At 45.0% G+C, this 25,086-nt stretch overlaps 1 protein-coding gene across 8 annotated transcripts in view; it reads left to right on the top strand.

Annotated features, from left to right (window-relative positions):
• Positions 1 to 7,524, top strand: part of FBXO25 (F-box protein 25) — a 70,926-nt gene extending 63,402 nt beyond the window's left edge. For all 8 annotated transcript variants that reach the window (XM_010363134.2, XM_010363146.2, XM_030937543.1 and 5 more), the window contains 2 exons: positions 686 to 829; positions 6,364 to 7,524. In XM_010363134.2, coding sequence (XP_010361436.2) covers positions 686 to 829; positions 6,364 to 6,453 — 234 coding nt within the window. In that variant the 3' untranslated portion in view covers positions 6,454 to 7,524. The remainder of the gene's footprint in view (positions 1 to 685; positions 830 to 6,363) is intronic.
• Positions 7,525 to 25,086: the final 17,562 nt, after the last annotated feature.

Here is a 25,086-nt window from a genome sequence, read left to right as displayed (position 1 = left end):
CCCATTTTTTTAAATTGGGTTATTTGTCTTTTTATTATTGAGTTTTAAGTGTTCTTTATGTATTCTAGATATAAGTCTGTTATCAAATATGTGTATAGCTTATTTTAATAACATATTATGGACATTATTCTGGATTGGAATATTCAAGTCTCTTTAACAGCTGCTTGGTATTCCATTATACAGGCATAGCATAATTTATTTGATTTGTCACTTATTGATTTAAGCCAAGTGAATTTAATTTCAAATAATTGTTTTATGTACTACACTGCCTTTGAAAAACAATTTCAGATAGAACTGGAGGCTATTATTCTAGGTAAAATAACTTAGGAATGGAAAACCAAATACCTTATGTTCTCACTTGTAAGTAGGAGCTAAGCCATGGGTACACAAAGGCATTCAGAGTGAGTATAATCCACAGTAGAGGCTCAGAAGAGGGAAGGGTAGGAGGGGGAGCGATGAAACACTACATGGTGGGTCAGTGCTTACTTCTGCAGTGATGGGAGCACGAAAATCCCACACTTCAGCACCGTACAGTTCATCCATGTGACCAAAACCCACCTGTACTGCTAAAGCTATTGAAGTTAAAAAAAATTAAAAACTAAAATAAAATGAAAAAGTTTTACACCTAATATTATGCTTTGAAAGTCATCTTATGCTGATTCTGAATGGGGTTTTGTTTGTTTAGTTTTGTAGACATTTGATCCTTTCAGAAAAAGGTCATATTGAATGGAAGTTGATGTACTTTGCACTTCAGAAACACTACCCAGCGAAGGAGCAGTACGGAGACACGCTGCATTTCTGTCGGCACTGCAGCATTCTCTTTTGGAAGGTACTGATTTCAATACGCTCTTGGAATTTCAGCGTTAAAATTTGGTGAAACAAACTAATCACTTATATTCTAAGTGTAAGACTAAAAAGTGGAAAGTACTGTTATAAATAAGTTAATGAGATATATTTTACCAAATATTGGGGTAGGGGAATAGATGTTCATTCAACTTGGGCTTAAACCAGAAATGCTGAAAACCAAAACGCTTCTCCTTTTTGCAGAAGTTAGCATGTAGGAGGGCATCGCAGGTGGCTTGCGGCCACTGGCTTTTCCTGGCAGCAGCTCCAGGTTCCCTGCTGACCCCCAGCCTGAGGCTGAAGGCTGAAGTGTGACTCCTCTGCCCATCTGAGGACAAGTGCACCTTCCTCGTTTCCCCAGACAGCCCTTGGCCCTTTATGTCCCCACCGTCTGTGTAGGGCCAGGACCAGCTTAGGCTTCATTTCTCAAAGCCACATTCTTAGAGAAAAAGCGTCCATAGAGAAGTCCCAGATTTTAAAATCTGCATTTTTCTCATTCATACGATCAGAACTTAACAAGACTATTGTTACTTATCTGCAAGTTTCTTCCCTTCATCCAGTTACTTCCTGTTCTCACCATCCAGACTGTGTGTCTGAAAAGAATGTTTTTCACGGTTAGAGGTTACTGCTTACTTCTTTTTTTTTTCTTTTTTATTTTTTGAGATAGGGTCTCGCTCTGTCACCCGGGCTGGAGTGCAGTGGCATCACCATGGCCCGCTGCAGCCTCTACCTCCTGCCTCTCGAGTAACTGGGACTACAGGCAGGTGCTACCATTCCCAACTAATTCACTTCTTTTTTTTTGTTTTTTTGAAGCAGTGTCTTGCTCTGACACCCACGCAGTTCTGGGTGCAGTGACGCAGTTATGGCTCACTTCAGCCCCGACTTCTGGGCTCAAGTGATCCTCCCACCTCAGCCTCCTGAGTAGCCGGGACCACAGGGGCGAGCCGCCATGCCCAGCTGATTTTGTTGTTGTTGTTGTCTGTTTTGTTGTTGTTGTTAGAGATGGGGTTTCACCGTATTACCCGTGGCTGGTCTCAAAACTCCCAAGCTCAAGCAATCTGTCTGCTCCAGCTTTCCAAAGTGCTGGGATTACAGGCATGAGCCATGGCACTCGGCTATTATCCACTTCTTTCTTAACATGCTAATATTATTTCACCCTGGAGTATGTTTCCATGGTCTGCCTTGCATTTGAACATGTTTGATGTTGTGAGATTTCACCATGGGGGAAAAAAAGTGTTGAAACTAGGCAGAAGCTGGTCCTGGAGTGACCCTGCTGAGCTGCTGGCTGCTCTGCGGAGGGAACCCCCTGACTGTCCCTGGTCTAGATGAGGCCCTGCCTCTTGCAGGAGTGGGCTGTCTCTGCCTCTTGCCTTCTCTAGGTCTAGGGAGATGAGGCTTTTGCCTGATAGACACCGTAACCTGTTGTGATTTTACCTTTGCTTTACATTTATCTAAATTTGTTATCAGATAGGTCATAAGGCAAGCTCTAGGCTGTTGGAAAGAGACAACTGCTTTTCATTTCAAATTACATTTATTCTAAGTGTGGCTTTAAAAATTAATCCATGATTGAGCAAAGAATGTAAAGATGTGTTTTTCTTGTATTATTTTAATAGTTTTATTTGGTTTCTCAAAGGTAAACAGCATCATACATGAATATGAGATTTTATTTCTGATTTATTATTTTATATTTTGGTATGACTTCTCTCCTGAAATTAAAAAGATGCAAGTTGTGTTATGTGTTTCTGCAGTAGTACAACTGTCTTGTAGAATATTATCCCTCAAGAGCAGGGAACATCTTGATTCCAGTTTATTCTCAACTTGGTGAGGTCAACGAATCAGTTCATCAGTAAGATTAGGTTATACAGGAGAGAGCCCTCATTCTATTCTTTTCTCCCCAGTTATACGGCACAAAAAGCACAATATGGGGGTGAGTTGTCTGCAGTAGAAGCCACAGGCAGATGCTTGTGGACTGAAGGAAAGCAGTCAACTGAGTGAAGTCCAGGTTCTCACCCAGCTTTGACATCTGACCCTGGAGGGAACAGGGCCCCCTTCTATGTAGTTCCTTCTAGGACTGACACCTGTTCTTCTCTGAAATATTAACACTGAAAACATGTGGCTGTGTCTTCAGTCACAGAGTAAGAGTAGACACAATACTGTAATTTGTAAGTTGAGTGAGTGCTTCTCCTAAGAGTTACTTTTCTTTTTTCTCCTGAGCAGATTGTTTTGTACTATAGAACTATTAAAAGCAATGATATTTTTATGGGGAAAATACCATTCACAGAAGGGGTAGAAGGCTTTCAGTTTTGTATGTGATAGTGTTTTTCTTAGAACAACATTTATGAATATTGGAGCTCTCCCTGTCTGCTAAGCAACTAACAAAGAAAAACACTCCTTCGCTTCTACATTGTTGGGCCGTACAGACCAACCTCCCTTATCTTATGCCTGGGACTTGAAATGTTTCAGATTTCAGATTTTTTTCATCTGTTTCATTTACACAGAGCTTGAAGATAATTTCATACAATGTTTTAGTAACTTTATGTACTTGTTAATGTGCAGTTTTCCACTGTGGCGTCATGTCAGTGCTCAAAAGTTTTGGATTTTGGAGCATCTCAGATTTTTGGATTACAGGTGTTCCATGTATATAAGGATATGTTGCCTTAGTTTCCTGAAATATGTAAGTTCTGATTTTTTAAAATTGAGAGATGGTGTAGCCTTCCAAAAGAATTTGCTTTGCCATTCTTGTCTTTAGTGAACCTTATCATACTTGATCAAGTCATGGAAATTGAGAACAAGTCTTTCCTAGCAAAGACAGCTGCCCATCTCTTAGTTCTGGGAGGTTCATGTCTTGCCCCTGGAGGCTGTGATGTCCACTTCACTGCAGCTACAGTAAGTGGCCCCATCACAGCTTCTCCCACTGAGTATCATTCTAGAAGGCAGTCCACGGTTTTAGTTCTGAATCCATGCATGGAAGTATTCAAAAAGAGCCATCCCTCCTAATTTAACCCCTGAAGGTGTCAGGTACTTCTTGCCCTGTCTCCCGTCTGCTCCATCAATGTGGCTAAGCGGAGGTGAGTGGCCTGGTGGGCCAAACCCAGATTGGAGTCAGGCAGACCTGGACCTGCCTCCAGGGTCTCCTGAGCTTGCTGCCCTCCCAGGGTCTTGGTTTGATGCCATGACCTGTCACACAGAGGAGCTGTGACTGTCCAACAGTCCTGTACCTGGAAACCTGGTACATAGCTGGTACTCAGAAAACGGCACTTAGGGTTAGGGTGACTGCTTGTTTTTTGTTTGTTTAGCATCCCAGGAGTTTGTGTTGATTGAGAAACTCAAGTAATATCAAAGCTAGTGAGAAAATGAGACTGGGTGTTGGTGACTGTAAATTCTTACCTGGCCCTGGGACTTGGTCATGAGCCGACACCATGGTGCATCTGTCTCAGGTCGGCATCTGGTGTTTTATCATTTCCCACAGTACATAAAGCTTGGAGCTCGGCAGTCAGCAGTGCTGTGGAGCTGCTTCATCTGCTCCCAAGCTGGTTTCCCATCTGTTCTGGCTCTGCTATATTGGAGTTCTTTTTTAACTTTTCTACCTGCCTTAGTCAGCCTTTCACACGGTCTGTACGTAACTGGGCTGAGTTCAGCTCTGGAGCCAAAGACTGACTTCGATGGCCCTGGGAGGGTACACTGGTGCACCCTGCACTCAGGGTCACTGAGAGGGGTGGCGTTATCTTCTGGCTGTACAAAACCTCAGTTAAAAACTGTAGACTTGTCGGCTGGGTCAGGGAAGCCAGGATGAGAGTTTGGCATTTTTATGTCCTGTTTTTTCTTGGTGTATCAGTTGCCAGAATAGAGGTCTGGACACCTGACATTCACCCCACAGGCCTGTGTGGACATCAGGAGCAAAGTTGGAGCCAGAATCTAAAATGAGGTCTCCATGGTCTGGTGGTCCTGGTCTTGTGGGGGAACCGCTTCACTGGTGCGGCCTGAACCAGCGGGGGAGGACAGCACAGGAGGGCAGCAACTGAGGCTTAGGTTTGTGTTGGAAAGTGGCATCCACTGGTCTGAAGAAACAAGTGTCAGAGGTGAGGGCTGGCTTAAAGTGTGGAATTGACTTAATGTGCATTATTTAGCACAGAGCAGACCCTTTGGACATTAAATAACAGAACTTTCCCCCAAAAAACTTATAAAATTTTAATATAAACTGCACATGGTAATAGCATCTCTTTTTCAGTGAATAATTTTGAAGGTTATTTAGCACAGCAACCTCATTAGTTGCCAATTTGAAAGACTTAAAGGTAAAGAGATGTTTGTCTTAAGCCTGTCTTCAAGTAGTTTGGGAATTTGGGTTATCTGATGATGCCTTGTTTGCTTGCTTTAAATAACCTTGTACTGTCCAAATTCAGTTACCTGATGTTTTTAATTATTTTCGTTAATAATATGAATCAAACCTGAATTCCTACAGTCTGGCTCTTTCTAATCTTTTTTTTTCCCTCCCTTCACTGCATTCCTTCCTGATTCTTTCTTCACGATCTCAAAGGACTACCACCTTGCTTTACTATTCAAGGTACTTCCCTGTCTTGCCACACATCCCATGTTCGGGATGAAAACGTTCCATTGTGCTGCATCTCGTGTACGTCATCCTGGTCACTGCCCAGCTCGATTCCAGCTCTCGCTGACTTGAGCTTTCTCAGGACCCTGAGCAGGGCTTAGTGGCCACTTTGATCACCTCAGCAAGGACGAGAGTGTTCATGAAATATTTCGCAGAACAACACCTGAGTGCTGAGGGAGGGTGCTAGATGTGCCCATAAACACTTCACCACACAGCACCTGGGTTGGCAGCACTGCCAGGGCATGCCATGGAGAGACCCAGCACTGACCTCAAGGCCTCTGGTCCCATCTACGTACGTTCCTTCTAAGATTCTGCCAGCCTTCATTCACAAAATTAATTTTTTTTCATCGCTTATCATATTAAATAAAATTCTGGATCCTTAGGTATGTGAGCATGGCCAGCTCCCTTGGAGCAAGCAGGAGCCTCAGGGGCTGAGGCCATGTGTCCCCACGCTCATGTCCTGTGCAGGGAGCCCAGGCTGATTGAGGGATGAATGGTGGGAGGAGGGAACCCTGTGCACCAAAGTGCACCAGGAACAGGACAGGACAAAGGAATGGCTGGGACCAGAGGACAGAAAGTCCCCAGTGGTTTCTTCTGTGGCCTTGTAGATTCCCAGGCAATGCAGGGTGGTGTCAGCAGCTGGCTCCTCTGACTCAGTACCAGATTCGGCACTGGAAGGCTGACCTGGGGCCACCGTCTCCTGCCCTACCTGAGCAGGAGTTCCATGGAAAACCTCTGCATAGAATCGGCTGTGGCTGCCCTTGTGTTGATCATTCTCATCCAAGTTCTCTCTCTTGTACCTCTGAGGTGGGGCCCAGGGTCCTTGTCAACAAGCAGCTGACGACCCCCCAACCCCATCACTAGAGTGTGGCTGGTGGTGGGCCTCCTCCTAACCATGTCCTACCTCCCCGCAGGACTCAGGACACCCCTGCACGGCGGCCGACCCCGACAGCTGCTTCACGCCTGTGTCTCCGCAGCACTTCATCGACCTCTTCAAGTTTTAAGAGTTGCCCCTGCCATCCCTGTTGGAGATTGTGCATCATGCTGTCTGTGCAGGGCTCGTAGTGAGTGTTCTGTGAGGTGGGTGGAGGCTCCTGGGGAGGCCCCTGCTTCCAGAAAACCTGCACAGGGGGTGCATGGTTGCATTTTCATCATTGAAGGTCAGAGGCCAAGGAAATCATTTCTACTTTAAAAACTCTTCTAAGCATATTAAAATGTGAAATTTTGCACTATATATATATATATATATATATATATATATATATATAGTGCAAAAATGTTTCAGGTGGTCAGCTCCACATTCTTTGTTAACCTGACACTAACGGCCAATAATATGCTTCTTAACTGTCAAATTACAGTTTCCCAATTTTATACTAATTGGGGGTGGGTGACAAAACAGTTGATCCTTGTAAATACATTGTACAGAATATTTATTTTTTCTCAAAATGCATTTTAACTACTACATTGGCTGTGCCCAGATGAGTCCTCTTTGAATAGAAAGTGAACCCAGGGCAATGATAGCCATTCTTGTCTTAGGGCTTATGGATCGGGGTATGAATTGTGCACACAGAGCCCAACAACGGGCACTGGTCTCTGTGGTCCTAAGGCATCCAGCACAGGTTCTGGCAAGGGTACCCCTGCTGGGGGTGTGGGCTGGTCTGTGCACAATCCCAGACTGTGATGGCAACAGCCCAGTGCAGTCTGAACTTCAGTTGTGTTGAAACTACTTTAATAGACAAAGTAATAAATCATGTTTACCTATCGATATAAACTTCATCAGTTTTGCATCCTACTGAGAAATGTTGTTAGCGATTTTGATATTTAAATCCTTAAAAGATTGCTTTGTTTTTAAAATAACGCATGTGTCCATTTTAGAAAATTAGAAAATCAGTCCCACCACCCAAAGATTATCGTGCATGCTGAAAAGAATATGAAAAATCCCCTCAGCAGGCATAGGATAGAAATGCATTGTTGTGTATTTCCATTTTCGAATAGGATCAAGGAACCGAAGCAAATCATTTCTACTTTTTTTTTCCTCTAAGCATAATAAAATTATACTTTTATAGCTTTATAAATAGGACTAAAAAAAGATTCTGGATTTTTCAGCCCCACTTCTGTGAACTGACACAAATGGCCAAGAATGCATTTATTTGTCAAATTATAGTTTCTCCTGAGGCGATGCAAATACCTGGGGCCTCCATGAATGTATGTTAGTTTTTCATAAAACCATAAATGGTCCTGTATCCCACTGTTATTTCACAACCCCTCCACCCCACCACCCCACCTTTTTTAGAAACATAGAACCATATCCTAAATGTTATTTGGAAACTTGGTTTTTATTAGCTCCGTAGAATCACCCAGATGGAACAGGCTTTATCATCACAGCATCCTGGGGTTCCCGAGTGTCTCGCTGTTAGCATCAATAACTGATTAGCATCATCACACATAACAATGTGGCCGTCTCCTTAGAGTAAACCAGTAGTCAACATCATGAGTCAAACATATTTTAAGGCTTTTAAATATATTTCTAGATTGTTTATGAAAAAAAAATTTTGTGGAGTTTTCGAGACAGGGTGTTGCTCTGTCATCCAGGCTGGAGTGCAGTGGTATGATCTTGGCTCACTGCAACCTCTGTCCCCCAGACTCAAGTGATCCTCCCACCTCAGCCTCCCAAGTAGTCAGGACCACAGATATGTACCACCATGCTCAGCTGTTTTTTTGTATTTTTAGTAGAGATGGGGTTTCACTATGTTGCCCAGGCTGGTCTCAAACTCCTGAGCTCAAGCAGTCCACCTGCCTCAGCTTCCCAAAGTGCTGGGATTACAGGCATGAGCCACCACGTCCAGCTGAAAAAAGAAATTGTTTTAATCTAGGAAAGGGAGTAAGTACATGGAGTTTCCATTATCCCTGAAGCACAGGTATTTCTTTTTCTGTTGGTGCTGTTTTAATAAGTGAAGAATTTGATGTGTGATAAATTGTGAGCTTGAATATTTCCATATATTTATTGTCCATTTGCTTTTCTTGTTTTTGGTAAATTACTTAATGTGTTATTTGCCTGTTTTTTGTGGGGGGGGATGTTAGTCTTTTTTCATATTAGTTTCTTCTTAAAAGGAAACTATCCTTTTGAAGTTGTGGTTCTTTCCCCTAATTTGTCATATACTGTTATTGTCATTTAATTGTTAGACATTATAACAGTTCTCAGCTGTGCTATCGAATCACAGATACGTGCATTTAATTTGTATAAATTGCGCAGTACTTGCCTGGAAAACATAACCATATTAATAGTGTAGGATTCCAGCTGTTCTGCTGGGCTGGCATATTTCCACAGGCCATGGATACAGCTAGCCGCACTGCCAGTGCATGAGTCACAGCCTTCTGCAGGTGCATTCGAGGAGTAAGTTGTGGGAGCTGGGCAGGTAAGCAGGGATGGTTTACATTGCTGGGGAGAGATTGAAAGGTTAATGGAGGGTACAAAGACAGAATAAAGACAATTTTGAGGCACTTACAGAAGATCAGACAACACCAAACAGAGATGAGAAGAGGAATCATAAATCTCCACATTGGAATGGTATTTTTGAATACAGTTTCTCTCACAGGGCCTTCCAAAAGTAGAGATGCCACTCCTGTGAGACTAAATTACATTCTGATGCCTTCATTGCAATGAAGTAGATAATTTAGGACACCAAGAGCCTAAAGCCAGGCAGTAAGTTTCACTCACCCATCGTTCCTGCAAAAGGCAATGCCAGACACTGTCAAGATAGAATCTCCAGTCATTCTCGGACTTGTTCCCAGTCTGCGCTGCTCACTCAGGGTTGGGGTCTGTTGACACCCAGTTACAACTTCCTTTTGCCTATTTTGAGAGTCAGAGTGTCACATTCCTCACCTAATTTATGAATACACACAAATTGGAAAGGCATGCAGTAGCCTCTCAGGAGCAGACCGAGTTGTAGCTGTCATGGTTTACTGCGTGATGTACAGGATCTCTGTATGCACTGTGTGTGTGTCCTCTACAGGGCTGTAGACAGCAAACTGTGTCTACTTTATGGAAAAAATTTAACGATCTATCAACAATTTTTGCCTTAAATGCTGCTTTTAGAACCAAACTGTCATATTATAAGATTTATCAGTTCTTTAACACCTTTGTAGATTCCTGATACTAGGTACAAAATCATGTCATCTGTGAATAGACAGTTTCACTTCTTTCTTTCAGCCTAGATGTCCTTTATTCTTCTTTCTTGCCCCACTTCGCTGGTTAGAATCTCTAGTACGATACTGAATAGCAGTGCAAGGGTAAACATCCTTGTCTTGTTCCTTATCTTAGGGGAAAGCTTTCAGTCTCACCATTAACTATGATGTTAACCCTGGGTTTTCCATAGATACCCTCTGTCAGGTTGAGGAAGTTCCCTTCTATTCCTAGTTTGTTTTTATCATGAAAGGGTGTGATGGATTTTGTCAAATGCTTTTTCTGCATCTCTTGAGAAGATAATGTGGTTTTCAGCCTTCATAAGATCAATGTGCTGTTACTACATTGACTGATTTCTGTATCTTGAACCAACCTTGCATTCTTGGGCCAAAACCCACTAAGTCATGGTTTATGATACCATTTATACATAGCTGTTGGATTTGGTGTGTTGGAACAGCCAGCCCTCTGTATACACAGGGGATGGGTTCCAAGACCTCCCACCCTGCCTGTCACCCACCACCTTGTGATCTCTTGGGTTTTGGTGTCCATCTCATAGGATAAGCTTAGAAGTGTTCCCTCTTCTGTGTTTTGGAAGTGTTTGTGGTGGTTTCTTGTTGATTCTTTAAATGTTGGAGAGAACTCCACATAAGATTTGAAGTCACTGAGAAGCTTCAATTATCTCCCCTTTTGGAAATTCATTTGTCTTACTATCCTTTAAGAGGATAAGACCATTTTTTCTAGCAATGCCTTGTAATGGTTTTTCTTTTCATTGCGAAGGCCTAACCTAGTAGATAAATGGACTATGAAACCTAGTCTGTTCTGCTTATCTTCAGGATTATCAAAAGGAAAGGGTGCTGCCCTCTGAAAAAATCAGAAGCGAGCTTGGCTTATGAAACTTGACTTTTTAATCTCCCTCTCTTCATTATGATGTATGCACGTGGTGGACACCACTCACCTCCCTTTAGTCCCTATCTAGTGCAATATTGAATGCCACCCAATGACAAAGCCAAGGGATTAGCAACAGGTAGGAGGAAAAATAAGGACCTGCATACATGACTAACCAGCACCAGCCATTGGGGCCTTCTGATGGCTGACACCAGCATCCACCCTGCTCTCAACCTCCCTGTACCCATGTCTATCTCAACAGAATTGCTGCTTTTGTCTTCACTCAAGCCCCACTCCTTGTCCCTTCCTGTTGTTTCTGCATAGAGGAAGCAGACACTCAACTTTGGAAAGCAGTGTCCCCCCGCATCCAGTGGGCTAAGTGCCACTGAGCTGGTAGGAGCTGCTCAGGTGTAGCCTCTGCCTCCAGAATTCCAGCAGGAACTGCATCACTCTGTGCCTAAAAAGCCCTGGCTCACAGCGTGAGTGTGTGTTCTAGGTGCTAACGTGGCACCTACACACGCACCCCCAGCAGAGTCCTCTCTAAACTCAGGCAGTGCATGGCTGCTGCCATTCCCACCCTCAGCATCTGTGAGATGAAGGAGTTGCTCCCCAGGGCATCTGCCCCAATACAGGCCACATGGATCTGCCATTGCTTTTCACACAAATGCCTAGGAGAGGCTATTAACCCTCCTAGTTGTCCTTTTTGTACTTGGTCCTCTCCCTTCCAATCCTCACTGTCCACAAGAGTGACAAAAAACAGAGATGACAAGTCCACAGAGTGACAAAGAACAGAGAGGCCAGAGCACCAGCTGGAGGGACAAGCGGGAGAAGGCACTGCTGGTGCCACAGGGGTCTTGGACCATAACCAGGGTTCACTGAGGATAGGGTTCCTTTGAAATGCTCTTGTTCTTCCTGTTTAAGGGAGAGCAAAAAAACTGAGGTCATCTGTGTCAAATAGGAGAAACACCTCAACTGTCTCGTTTTTGCGTGGAAATTTCATTTTTATTTGATAATCATTTGAGAAAGTTGCACAGATGAAGACAAGTTGGCTTTTATTATCTACCTATGTAGTCAATTCTAATGTCATTTAAAAGAATTTGATGTGTTAAAATACACAGGAAATTTACCATCTTATCCATTTTAAGTGTGCAATTTAGTGCCATTAAATACATTCATACTGTGCAGCCTTCTCTACCATGTATCCACAAGTTCAAGTTTACAAGACGAACTTCTGTCATCTTGTAAAACTGAAGCTCTGTACCCATTAAGCACCAACTCCCTATTCCCCATCCAGCAGCCCCTGGCAGCCTCTGTTCTACTTTGCCTCTCTGAATTTACTGCTGTCGGGACCTCGTATGAGTGGAATCAGAAGGGATTTGTCCTTTTGTGGCTGTTTTACTTCACTTAGCATAATGTCCTCAAGGTTCATCCAAGTTATAGCAGGTGACGTGATTTCTTGTTAAGGCTGATACTCTGCTCTGTGGGTAGACCACATTTTGTATGTGCACTCATCTGTTGATGGACACTTAAGTTGCTTCCACCTTTTAGCTATTGTGAATACTGCTGCTGTAAACATGGGTGTGCAAATATCTGAGCCTCTGCTTTCAATCATATGGCAATTCTATGTTTAATTTCTTAAACTGCCATAACTGATTTCCATGATGGCTGCACCATTTTACATTCCCACTGAAGGTTCCAATTTCGCCACATCCTTGCCAACACCTATTCTTAATCATTGTCATTCTAATGAGTGTGAAGTGGTATCCTGCTATGATTTTGATTTGCATTTCCCTAATGACTAGTGATGCTGAGTATCTTTCTGTTTGTTGGCCTCTGTCTTCTTTGCAGAAATGTCTATTTGGGCTCTTTGTCCTTTTTCAGTCAGGGGTGCGTTTTTGTTAAGCTGTAAGAAGTCTTTATATGTTCTGGGTATTCACCCTTTTCAAATATATCATTTGCAAATAGTTTATCCCATTCCGTGGATTGCCTTTCACTCTGTTTTCTTCTTTGATGCACGGAAGTTGTGTCTTTCTTCTAGTTACCTGTGCCTCTGGTGTCATATCTAAGAAATCACTGCCAAATCCAGTGTTGTTAAATTTTTCCCTTATATTTCTCCTAAATGTTTTAGTTTTAGCTCTTAGTTTAGGCCTTTTGTCCATTTTAATTTTTATATATGGTGTGAGGTAGATCTAGCTTCATGTGAATGTCCACTTGTTTAGCACCATTTGTTGAAAAGACTCTCCCTTCTTCCTTGGTCTTGGCACCATCAAAAATCATTTGACCCATATGTGCAAGGGTTTATTTGGGGATTTGCTATTCTATTCTATTGGTCTATGTGACTCTTTGTTTCAATACAACACCATTTTGATTATTGTAGCTTTGTCATAAGCTATGAAATAAGGAAGTGAGAGACCTCCTACTTTGTTCCCGTTCAAGATGATTTTGGCTGTGTCAGGTCTCTTGAGATTCCATATGAATTTCAGGATGGAGAAAAGAAAGCCACTGGGATATTTTGATAGAGATTACATGAAATCTGTAGATTGCTTTGGACTATGGACATCTTAATATTAAGGCTTCCAATCCATAAACATGGAATTGCTTTCTATTTATTTGTGTTGACCTTTCTTTCAACAATGTTTTGTGGTTTTCAGTGTACAAGTCTTTTACCTCAAGTTCATTCCTAAATATTTCAGTTTTTTGTTACAATTATAAATGGAATTTTCTTAAATTTCCTTTTGAGGTTGCTTGTTATTGTGTAGAAATATCATAGATTTGCTGTGTTGATTTTGTAAACTGCAATGTTACTGAAATTGTTTTTGTGTGTGTGTATGTACGGATACCAGGATTTTCTACATATAAGATCATGTCATCTGCAAACAAAGATAATTTTGCTGCTTCTTTTCCAGTCTGGATGCCTTTTATTTCTTTTTCTTGCCTAATTGCTCTAAGATTCCAGTACTGTGTTAAATAGAAGTGGTGAGACAGGGTATTTCTGTCTTGTTCTTGATCTTCAAGTAAATGCTTTCAGTCTTATTGAATATGATGTTTACAGTGGGATTTTCATATGGCCTCTATTTGAGGTTGTTTCCTTCTATTCCCAGTTATTGAGAGTTTTTATCATGAAAGGGCATGACATTGTCTCTAATGCTTTTTCTGCATCAGTTGGTATCACATTTTTTCCCTTCATTCTGTTAATGTAATATGTATTACATTTATTGACTTGAGCATGTTGAAACATCTTTGCATACCAGCTATAAATCTCACTTGGCCATGATGTGTAATCCTTTCAATGTCCCCCTGACTCGTGTTGGCCGTATTTTGTTGAATACTGATAAAAAAAAAATCTTGATCAGGAATACTGATGTGTGGTGTTCTTTTCTTATAGTGTCTTTGTCTGGTTTTGGTATCAGAATAATGCTGCCCTCATAGAATGCATTTGGAATGTCCTTTCCTCTTCAGTTTTTTGGAAGAGTCTGAGAATTGATTTAATTCTTCAGGTGTTTGGTAGAATTCCCATATGGCCCTGGGCTTTTCTTTGTTGGGAGGCTTTTCATTACTAATTCATTCTCTTGACTAGCATAGGTCTGTTTAGATTTTCCATTTCTTCATGATTCAGTCTTGATACGCTGCTGTGTGTTTCCAAGAATTTGCCCAGTTCATCTAGGTTATGCAATTCATTGATATATAATTGCTCTTAGTACTCTTAGTTGTAATGTTCCCTCCTTCTGGTTTTTGGTTGTTTTTCTTAGTCACTCTTGGCCAGAAGTCAGTTTTGGTTATCAGCAAACTCTTGGTTTCATTTATTTTCCTCGATGACTTTTCTGTTCTCTATTTTTTGTCTCTGCTCTAATCTTTATTATTTCCTCCATCCTGCTGGCTTTGGGTTGATTGCTCTTCTTTTTCTAGTTCTTTCAGATGTAAATTTAGGGTTGACTTGAGATATTAATTTTTTTAATATTTGTATTTACAGTTATAAATTTCCCTCCTACCACTGCTTTCACTGTGCCTGTTTTTTGTATGTTATGTTTAATTTCCCTTGTGATCTCCCCATTAATCCGCTGGTTGAGAGTGTTGTTTAATTTTCACATAATCGTGTACAGGTTTTCATCTAGTTACTGATTTCTAGTTTCATCCCACTGTGGCCAGAAAAGGTATTTTGTTTCTTCAGTCTTTTGAAATTTCTTGTTTTGTGGTCTAACATACTGTCTATCCTAGAGAAAGGTCCATTTGCACTTGAGAACAGTGTGTATACTGCTGTTGTGTCTGTTAGGTCCAGTTGCTATGATGCTGTTCAAGTTCTGTCTTGCGACTGATCCTCTGTCTGGTTGTCCTGTCCATTACTGAAAGTGGGCTATTACTGAAAGAAGTCTCCTACTCTTACCATGGAACTATCCATTTCTTCCTTTGATTCTGTCAATGTTTGTTTCATATACTTTGGGGCTCTGATGTTTGGTGCATATATATTACATCTTGGTGAATTTTCAAACTTTTTAAATGTCAACAACATGAAGATGAAATTATAGGATGTCTGGGATTTCCTTTGAATCCATGGGACTGGGAGTAACTACAGACGAAACAAGGCTGGCTGGTAATTTGAGGCTGCAAGGATAGGTACACATTGGGGTGTAAAGCAGGGCTCAACACTTTTTCGGTAACGGAGCAGATGGTAAATATTGTTGGCTTTTGTAGCCATATGGCTCTCTTGCCACTTTGCAGTAGCGGCATGAGGCAGCCACACCACGTACCAGTACATGTGGCTATGTTCCAGTCAAACTTTTTGGACAATAAAATCTGAATTTCACATACTTTTCTTATGTCATTAGATATTACCCTTTCATCTCTTTTCACTGTTTAAAAATGTAAAAATCATTCTTAACATTTGGGCTGTGCAAAAACAGATGGTGGACCCAATTTTGGCCTGTATTTTGCTTGCCAACCCGATTTATACTTTTGTATCTATTTGACATTTTCCATTAAAAGTTACATAACATTACTTTTTTATACCTGTTACTTTTTATTGTAAAAATAATGTATTTTCATTGTAGAAAGTTTTTTTAAAAAGCCAAAATACACACATAAAAATGTTACCCATGAATTATAAGAATTACTTCAAGGTAATTATTCTTATTTCGAAATAGCTTTCCAATCTTCTATATCGCTTTTTGAAGATGCATAACATGATCCCAAATAGTTAACTAAACACCACCCTCCTCACACCTCCTGCCCAGAAACCCGCCCATCTGGAGCTGCATCTCCCAGGAAAGGAGCCTCTAGAGGGAACTGCCTTCTTGCAGTTCTCTAACCTGGATTCCCAAGGGAAAGATGTGCATCTTCATGCTGAGCTTTGAAGATTCTTACAGAATAAAAATTCTCACCATATCCTTCTGTCTTAAATAGCACCAGTTTTAAAGTCTCCAGGGAGAAGAGATTTCTAAAACTCTAGTTTCCAAAGAATGAAAAAAAATCACTTCTCAAAACTCAAATGGTATTTCCCGTCACCCCCACGCCATCCAGATTTGTTCAGCTTTCTTGAAAATAAATTTTTAAAAATATTTTCCTAAAACTCTATAATGCCAAAGGGATCGATATCATCATTTGTTGTGAAAGCTAAAACTCTACCCCTTTATCAGTAAGTGAAAATATCTGCAACTCTGAAAAACCATGCTGAGACATTAATTTCTAAATACTTAAATGGGGCCCAGTTGCAGTCCCTCACACTTGTAATCCCAGCACTTGGGGAGGCCGAGGCCAGAGATTGCTTGAGCCCAGGAGTTCAAGACCAGCCTAGGCAATATAGCAAGACCTCGTCTCTCAAAAAGCCAGGCATGGTGGCACAACACAGTCCCAGCTCCTCAGGAGGCAGATGTGGAGGCTGCCGTGAGCTGTGATTGTGCCACTGCACTCCTGCCTGGGCAACAGTGTGAGACCCTGTCTCAAAAAATACATAAATATTTAAGTGTATCCACCCAAACTGATAGCCACCGAGGGGGTGGGAGTGGTCACTGTTTATTACTGATAGACACACTTGAAACCACTCACTGCTCACTGGTAAGGGAACAGTTGGTCACCAAAAGACAAAGATGCCAGCATGTTGATAATAACCTTCAAACATAATCAGAAACCTAGTGGATGGAGATTTGCCAAGAAACAGCAGGTCTTGGAGATACAGTAACCAAACCCCAGAGAATGGAATACCTCATAAAGGTGACAAGCCCTTCAGTGGGGATGAAGCCAGTCTCTGAGTCAGAGAAAGGCGCAAAGGAAAGCATCATGTTCCCAAGGCACACATGCCAGGAGAAAACAAGCCCACCAGCAGGAGGCCTGCCTTTAACACTCACCTGCTGGTGTGAGAGGAGACGAGGCCGCAGCCGCATCAACCCTGGCTCTCCTACGTAATATTCACTCGGGACTGCTCATGCCCCTCCAACAGGCTCAGCACCATTCATGCTCCTTATCTGTTAACCCCCTCCCCAAACCCTGCTCTTCCAGCAGACGGCGCACACTGCCACACGTAGCTGAAAGGATAGCCACGTGTGGGGAAAGCCGGAGGTGCAGTCACTCCCCAGTGACTTATGTTTTCCCTCTAAGAAGTTAAGTGTCACATTTCAAAACACCAGCTTATTTAGTAAACCGGTTTTTCTGTACGTAACCCAGACAGGCACCTCTTTGGGGCCCCCATGTCTACACAGAGTTGGGCACTGCCCTGGACTCTGATCTACCTGATGGACAGCTGGTGCAACTTTATCAGCTGTCAGCCTTAAATGAAGAGGCTCAGAAAATACGGGACGTGTCGAGTGCATTTGATCACACAGCTTGAGGACGGCCACCTGGGGGATGGGCCCCATACCAGCAGGGTCAGCGTCCACAGTGGGAAAGTTAAGGCTTCACTCGTACAGGCAGGAGCTGAGATGTCAGAGTCATGCTGTTTTCCACAGACCAGTGCGCGCTATGGCGATTTGCACCATTACAGATGGCTGCACTCCACCAAGTGAGAAGCAGTGATCTCAGGGGCCTCGTCTCTGGTGCATCTGGTCATTTATAGGGAAAGAAAGGCAGAGGTTGCAGCTGCATGCATCATGGCTCCAGCTGCATAGCTACATTTCATCCAACACTCAAAATAGTTTTTTAAGTGCTTTTTAAAATTTTAGTTTCAGGGGGCACATGTGCCGCTTTGCTGCATGGATATGTTGCATGGTGTGGGGTTTGGGTTACTTTTGAACTCATCACCCAGACAGCGAAGGTAGTGCTCAGCTTTTCAACCCTTGTCCCCCTTCCTCCTTCCCTCTTCCCTTTCGGAGACTCCAGAGTAAAGTTCCAATGGCTTTAAGTTTGACTTACTCAGTTTCACACAGCTTTACAACCAAAGGCCACACAATCATGTTACCCCTCAGGAAAGCAAGGGGCTCTGTAGCGTCTTGGCTGTTGTGTGAGCGACATCCACTAATGCAGCCTTCATTTCAAGTTCTCCTCTCTTTCCTCCTCAATTCAGGATCTATCAAGGGGAAGGCGATGGGCTGTGACATGAGTCACACAGGATCCCTATAGCGTGGAAACAACAGTGTCTTCTGTTCTCAAGGTGGTTAGCATGTTTCTAATTTCCATGGAAATCAGTTTGCTAGTGCCTACCACAAAGCTGCTTATATTTGCGGGGGGCGGGGGGATCAAATGATCTCACCTGCATTTTCATTGCTGTGACCTCTTTTCTGGATCTGAGAGGGAGGACAGCAGGTACCTGTCCCACGTCGTGGGCCACATCCGTGGCTCTCTGCTTGCAGAAGAGGTACTAGGACACAGCCCTCGAGAAGCATAGAGGGCACAACTGAGAGACGCTTAAGGAATAAAGGGAGTCAGGTTGAAGATCCAGTTGTTACCACCTGAGCCTATGTTACCACTAATGGTGGATGTCAGACACCATGTGACCCTGCTGGGCACAGGGCCCAGGAGCTACCCGGAAAGAAAGCAGCAGCTTGGATTAACCCAGCCTTTAGATCCAACTTCTGGTTTGTAGGAAGTACTAAGGATGGAGGAGTGAGTTAAACACCTCAAACAACAGTGTGTTCAGGAAAAGCTGGGAGGGAAGGGACACGGGGGCTCCTGTTTCCAACATGAAAAGATTTCAGAGACAGAACCACCAGATATGATGCATGATCATGGTTTTAGGGGAAAAACAGCTAAAAGGTATTTTCCAATTTTCCAGACAACTGGGAACACACGCACACACACATACACACACTAGATGATATAGGAAATTAATTTTGTTAGGTGTGCCAATGATACTGTACTTACGCAGACAGCATCTTTTTTTTTTTTTTTTTTTTTTTTTTTTAAGAAATACATGTTGAAGTACTCGGGGGTGATATGGTGTCTGTAATTTACTTTTAAATGGTTAACTAAATATATGTATGCACACACAAAGCAAATATGACAAATACAACCATTATTGAATTTCAGTAGCTGAGTTTACGGGTGTCCATTGTACTATATACTTTTGCATAGATTTTTTCATCATAAAAAATTTAAAAACTGAAATTGTCAACCTCCCCCCACCCCGAAAAAGCCAAATTAAAATACACACAGTTAATTATGAGAATTAACCACTATTTGAGGATTAAGTGACTCTTCCTTCACCCCACTGGCCTCAGGAATGAAAAACACTTTAAAGGGAGAAAACGGTAAGACTCTGACCACGATCCTCCAACCCATCCTGTCCTGTCTGCTTCTTGTGTCAGAGCCACTGAGGGAAAAATCACTATTTAAATTGTCACAATGGCTGGGCGCAGTGGCCTACACCCAGCATTTCGGGAGACTGAGGCAGGAGGATCACTTGAGCCCAGGAGTTGGAGGTTATACTGAGCCCTGATCCTGCCACTGCATTCCAGCCTGGGTGACAGAGCAAGACCCTGCCTCTAAAAAAATTTTTTTTAATAAAAAATAATTGTCACACATTCCCAAGGTGCATTAGGCTTTGCTGGGAGACGGCCTTTCTAGTTCACCATTGAGCTTAGCATTTCCTGCTGTTAAAATTAGAATAACTTTTATTCAGGATGTGTTCCTCCGAGATGAAACGGATGTCCGATCCTGGGAGCTGGAGGAACATGCTGCAGTGCACTTCCAGACTCTGGGAGGAAGAGTGGGCAGGCACACAGAATGTCAGGAAGACAGTCCCGGGCAGTGGGGACATTCATTGTGTGTTTACCGTCAGTTCTGACAGCCCGGCTTGAAGCTTCCTTCTAAGGATAGAGACTGAGCAGAGACTCCAGGTGTCCTGGGCCCCAACAGACAAAATCAGAATGTGCAGGAGCCTGGGCAGCTGGCAGACTTTAAAAACAAATTCCAGGTTCAAGCCTGTCTTTTTAAATATCTGCCCAAGGCTGCCATGGACCAAATTCCTAAAGATACCTTGTTGCCCTAGAAATGTCTCCAAAACGCAGTCATCCACTAGTTTTCCCACTTTGTCCAGAGACTTGGCTCCCACCTCCCCCAATATGACCTTCCATCAAATCCACACTCCACACAAAGAAAATAGCACCTAATTCTGATGAAAACGTCTGCCCATGGGACAAAGCCCTGCAGGGCCCAGCCCTGGCCTCCAGGGAAGGCGGGATTGGGGGTATGACACTAGCCCCCCCGCAAAAGCTATGCCTCACCTCACACAACCTCCCTGGTCCTCACTGGGTGAGGCAGAAATGCCACCAGCTCTACTTCCCATTGATGTGGGGACATTGATCCTCTCTAAGACTGAGAACCAGCATTTAGACCCAGAAATGGACTTCATGGCATCAAGGGAGAAACAAGCAAGAGAAGAGTAGAAAACGAACAAAACGAACAAAATGAACGGGAGGGGACCGCAATGGACAGTGGTTCACAGAAGAGAGCCTGTTTTAGAAGAAAGCAGCAGCCTCTTGCGGGTGGCAAACAGGTGAGAGGAGCCATGGGTCAGGGCACCAAGGAGCCAGCCAGGTGAGCTGGACCCTTGGTGGCACAGGGACCTCAGGATCTGCAAGAGGATTCTGTGAAAGCGCATGATTAAGAGGCCGCAGGTGAGCCTGCCCGAGAACACCTCCCACACGAGTTGCCCCACGCTCTCCAGGCGTGGCCCCTCCACTGGCTGTTCGGCAGTTCCAGCCCTGAAGCCCCTCCTCACAGGGCCTCCCACAATCCCCAACCCTGTCCTCACCCACCAGCTTCCTCAGCAAGCAATTTTTTAAAGTGAATCAATTTTAAAGAGTATTAAGTATGTTACAGAATAGATGGCACTCGTGTGACAAAAATGAGAAATCCAAGAACTGAAGTTCAGAAGGCGCAGCCCCAACCACACCCCTGACTTTTCTCATGTGAATGGAAGGGTGTTGCAGAACCCCAGTGGTACATGCTACCCGGGCAGGTCTCCCTTCTGCTTCCAGTGCCTTCTGCTCCCCGGGCCCAGGGCTCCGCCATGGGAGGAGCCAGTGCAGCTGTCACGCGGGCGTCTCCTGTGGGTGTCCTGTGAGGGTGGTTGTCATGCGGTGGGTGCACAGGAGGCAGCCATGGTATCTGGGGCTGGGAGGCAGCAGGCACGGGACCCAAATCTGGGCCCTACAAACCCTGGGGACCATGTCCCAGTGGAAGCACCACCCTGGGCCAAGACCCTGAAACTAGAGCAGCTTTGGGAAGGTGCTTTCACGTAGAATGGAGAGAGACAAAAGTGGCTTCCTGGCATTTGGGCGGGAGGTGGCAGGGGCTGCGTGCAGAGCTGGGATGCAGGCCTGAAAGCTGCATCTGCTCCCCTGAGAGCACCCCAGACCCCGACCTGAGCAGCAAGCCAGGGTTGGGAAGGGTGCGCCTTCAAGCTGATCATGTTTTGAGTACTTCATAGAACGTGCTGCAGTCGGTCCAGGCTGAGGCTGGGCCCACAAGTGGACCCCACAGAGCACAGCTCAGATCAGTAGAGAGAGGACCGGAGTAGGGAGTTACCCAGGCTGCACTCATGTTGCTGGCAGAGGCCACGGCCTCCTGAGACAGTACTCGGGCCACCACACACCTTACGAAGGATGCCACCCACCTGGCCAGGGGAGGCCCAGACTTGACACAGAGGCCCCAGAACCACACAGCACCAAACCCCATCAGGGCCCAACGGCTTCAAAACAAACTCAAGGCCAAACAGCTGCCTGCCTTGGTGCAAAGATCCCAACTTCAGCATCTGACCCCAAAACCCACACCAGAGGGGGACCCCCCTAGGGAAACACCAGAGGTCATGGTAGCGGGAGGCGCCTTCCAGAAGGGAGCCCCAACACTCTCACAGTGGCTCAGACCTCACGCAGGCTCAGCCCTTTCCTGCTCAGACTCGGGACGTGGCCTTGGCCTCGAGCCTGCCCATCCTGAGCAGGCTGTCGCTGGTGGTCTGTGTGAGCTTCTCTGCACCTGTGATACTTTGCCTCATTCCTGGGAAATGCTGCATAAATACCCACAACTGAATGAAGGTTGCCCTTCCTCCCCACCTCAGCCTGCAGTCTCCCATCATCAGGTGTCATCCCACCTGCAACAGAACAAACTCATTCCAGGCGTTCAAGAGTGGGACTCTCAGACCTCACTCAGCATCTATAAAATGGGCACAGCAAGGCCAGCCTTGCAGCACCGTGTTAAGGCCCCAGAGGGAGGCAAGGGCAAAGCACAGGTGTGTCACGGGTGTGGTGCACACAGGTGTCAGTGCCTGCTGGGACCCAGCAGGGCAAGGCCACAGGCTGGTGTTGCTGCTCTAAGCCCTTCCACCTGTCCCCTCCCTAAAAAGCAACAGGAGCTCAGATAGATGTCGCCTGAGCCTATCCCAGCCGACTGCAGCAGCAGAGGCAGCCGAGCCTCCTTCCAAAGCCCACAGGAACAGGCAGGCAGCATGGTCAGGCAGCCCTGCCACTTGTCACTGTTTAAAAATTAGATAATTTTTTAATAACCTAAGAACAAGTACATAAACAACCTAAATAATAAGTAAAGTTTTCATTTTGCTCACTTCTAATTTTATTTCTCAGCTGAGGTTTTTTGGCAGAAAGTTTAGTTGAATCCTCAAACACAGCCGTATGAGCTGGAGTTTTCCACTTCAGGGAACTGAAATATATTAATTCAATCAAAAATAGTTTACTTCCTCAGGGGAAGTAAACTGATTTTGTTTTGTTTACCTCCCTCCCACCTCAGCCTTTCACTGTGCCAAGTCATTGCCTAAATTTAATAGCCTGACATTCTGGGAGGCCAGTGGCCTTCACCTGGGGAGGGAGCGGGAGGTCAGCAAGGGGTGCATTTTCAGCTCACCGTGCTCAAGTTGAGACGGAAAAACGCCCCCTAAGGCTTTCAACCCAGTGGAGTAGAAAGCCCCAGACACTGCAACATTCCTGCCTGGCAAGCGGTCTCCTCTATGCCTGGACTGCTCTGAGCTGACTCCACCCCAGGCTGTGCCTGCCTCAGTTTGGTAAATTATGACTTTTTTCCCATGACGCCCACATGGAAGCCGCACCTCCTCAGGGTGAGCAGGGACATGATGCACGCACGCAGCCAGACAGCAGGACACGCACGTGAGGGGCAGAGGCGCTTCAGAGACGGCACCAGCAGGACCCCAGGCTTCCAGCTGCTGCCTCGCTTCCCCGCGATCCAAGGTGGAGCTGCTGAGACAGCGGATCGTGTATCTAGGAAGCACCACAGGTATACACGCACCGTGTTTCTTTGTGAATAGTCGGTATTCTTTTCTAATATTTTTTGACATATTCCAGAAAGATTAAGAACAGAGGTAATGGCTCAAGCCTGTAATCCTAGCACTTTGGGAGGCCAAGACGGGTGGATCACGAGGTCAGGAGATCGAGACCATCCTGGCTAACACGGTGAAACCCCGTCTCTACTAAAAAATACAAAAAACTAGCCAGGCGATGTGGCAGCGCCTGTAGTCCCAGCTACCCGGGAGGCTGAGGCAGGAGAATGGCGTGAAACCGGGAGGCGGAGCTTGCAGTGAGCTGAGATCCGGCCACTGCACTCCAGCCTGGGTGACAGAGCGAGACTCCTTCTCAAAAAAAAAAAAAAAAAAAAAAAGAACAGAGGTAAAATTCACCCCATAACTCTTTCATTTAAACATAACTATTAAAATGTATCATTTATCACGTCTTACTGTGCTGCTTCACAGCAGCAAGGGGGACACACTCCAGCTCCAACGGGAATGTGTCCGCATCACCAGATGACCCGTGCTCCTGAGGCAACGTGGCAGCAAAAGGTGGGTTTGCCTCATCAAAGGCCACCAACACCAGTGTGCTAACATCAGATTGTCTTGTGTTAAAAAATACAGATTGCCAAGAAAAAGTGGCTTTTAAAATAAATGCATTGTTAAATCTGATGTTCTCAGAAGTCAACATAGCAGAGAAGTAAAAGTACAGGGTACTGACGATAGATAAAAGCACCAGGTATCGACAACAAGGAGATAAAACCCACATCCAAGAGCTCAGACATCCTGGCCCAGGAGGGCAGGTGGAACCGGGGATGGAAGTCCACAGACGGTCCCTCACCTGCCAGCAGCGTGATCAACACTTACCTACCTGCTGATGCCATTTAAAGGTAAAACCTTCTCGGCTGTCACTGCTGGGGGAGGTGTGAATGAAGCCTGTGGCTTCCCAGGTAGAGTCAGGGCTAGCCGCAAGGCTGGATCAATTAGGCTGCCAGTACTCAGCATGCTGCCCTTAGAGGGAGTCCCCGCCCCCCGCAGGTTAAGAACTCCCAGTAACAACAACAGGTGCTGCGCTCACGACCTCAGAACGTGGCAGGCTCCTGGGCCATCACAGTGACTCACAGCAGTCCTAAGAGACAGGCCTGCTGCTTCCCGTTGTGCAGGAGGAACAGGGTCTCTGAGGCAGAGTTGCAAACAAACACCCACACGGTGGTGAGTTCAGGACAGGGCCTCACACGTGGCATCACCACAACCTCAGGATGGGAGAGGGATGCATGGCAGGCAGGCACACTGGATACTAGTTGTGACCTTCCAGTTGTCAGGACCTGTACTGGAAATCCCAGTCAACATCACCTTCCTTCCATAGCAGTTGATCTTGGCTCCTCACTACACAAGGGTCCCTAGCAGTGTGCCCTGGGGTGTGGCGTCCCTGCTGTCTCAGGGCTGTCAGCCCTGCAACGAAGAGACGCCCCACAGAAAGAACACCTTGAACACCGCCACGACGAGGACAACCAGGAAGCTCGGTGTGAGCATCTGGGCTTAAGGGAGGGCGGCTCCATGGAACCGTTCCACTGACCTCTAAAGACAGAGAAAAAGGGTCATGGACAAAGTGGTGGTGATCAGCCCCTGACCTGGAAACTGCCACAGCCAAAGAAGCTACCGGAGAAACGTGTGGTGCCAGTTGCCTCCCACTCTGGGCCACTCAGCCCAAATTCTCAGTGGGCTTCAGGATGCTCCCGGTGGGGGTGGGGGGGGTGATATGGCTCTGAGCACAGACCCATCCCCACCTGCCCGCCTGCTGCCTCACTCCCAAGGCCCTGCATTCCTGCCCAAACCTCACTAGAAATGTCACTGTCTACACCACCACCACCATAAACACCCAGCATTGTCTTCCTG

The sequence above is a fragment of the Rhinopithecus roxellana genome, chromosome 9 (assembly GCF_007565055.1).
Source record: "Rhinopithecus roxellana isolate Shanxi Qingling chromosome 9, ASM756505v1, whole genome shotgun sequence".
In the NCBI taxonomy this organism is placed as follows: domain Eukaryota; kingdom Metazoa; phylum Chordata; class Mammalia; order Primates; family Cercopithecidae; genus Rhinopithecus; species Rhinopithecus roxellana.
Note: the sequence above shows the minus strand (reverse complement) of the source record. Positions and strands in the feature narration are given on the sequence as shown.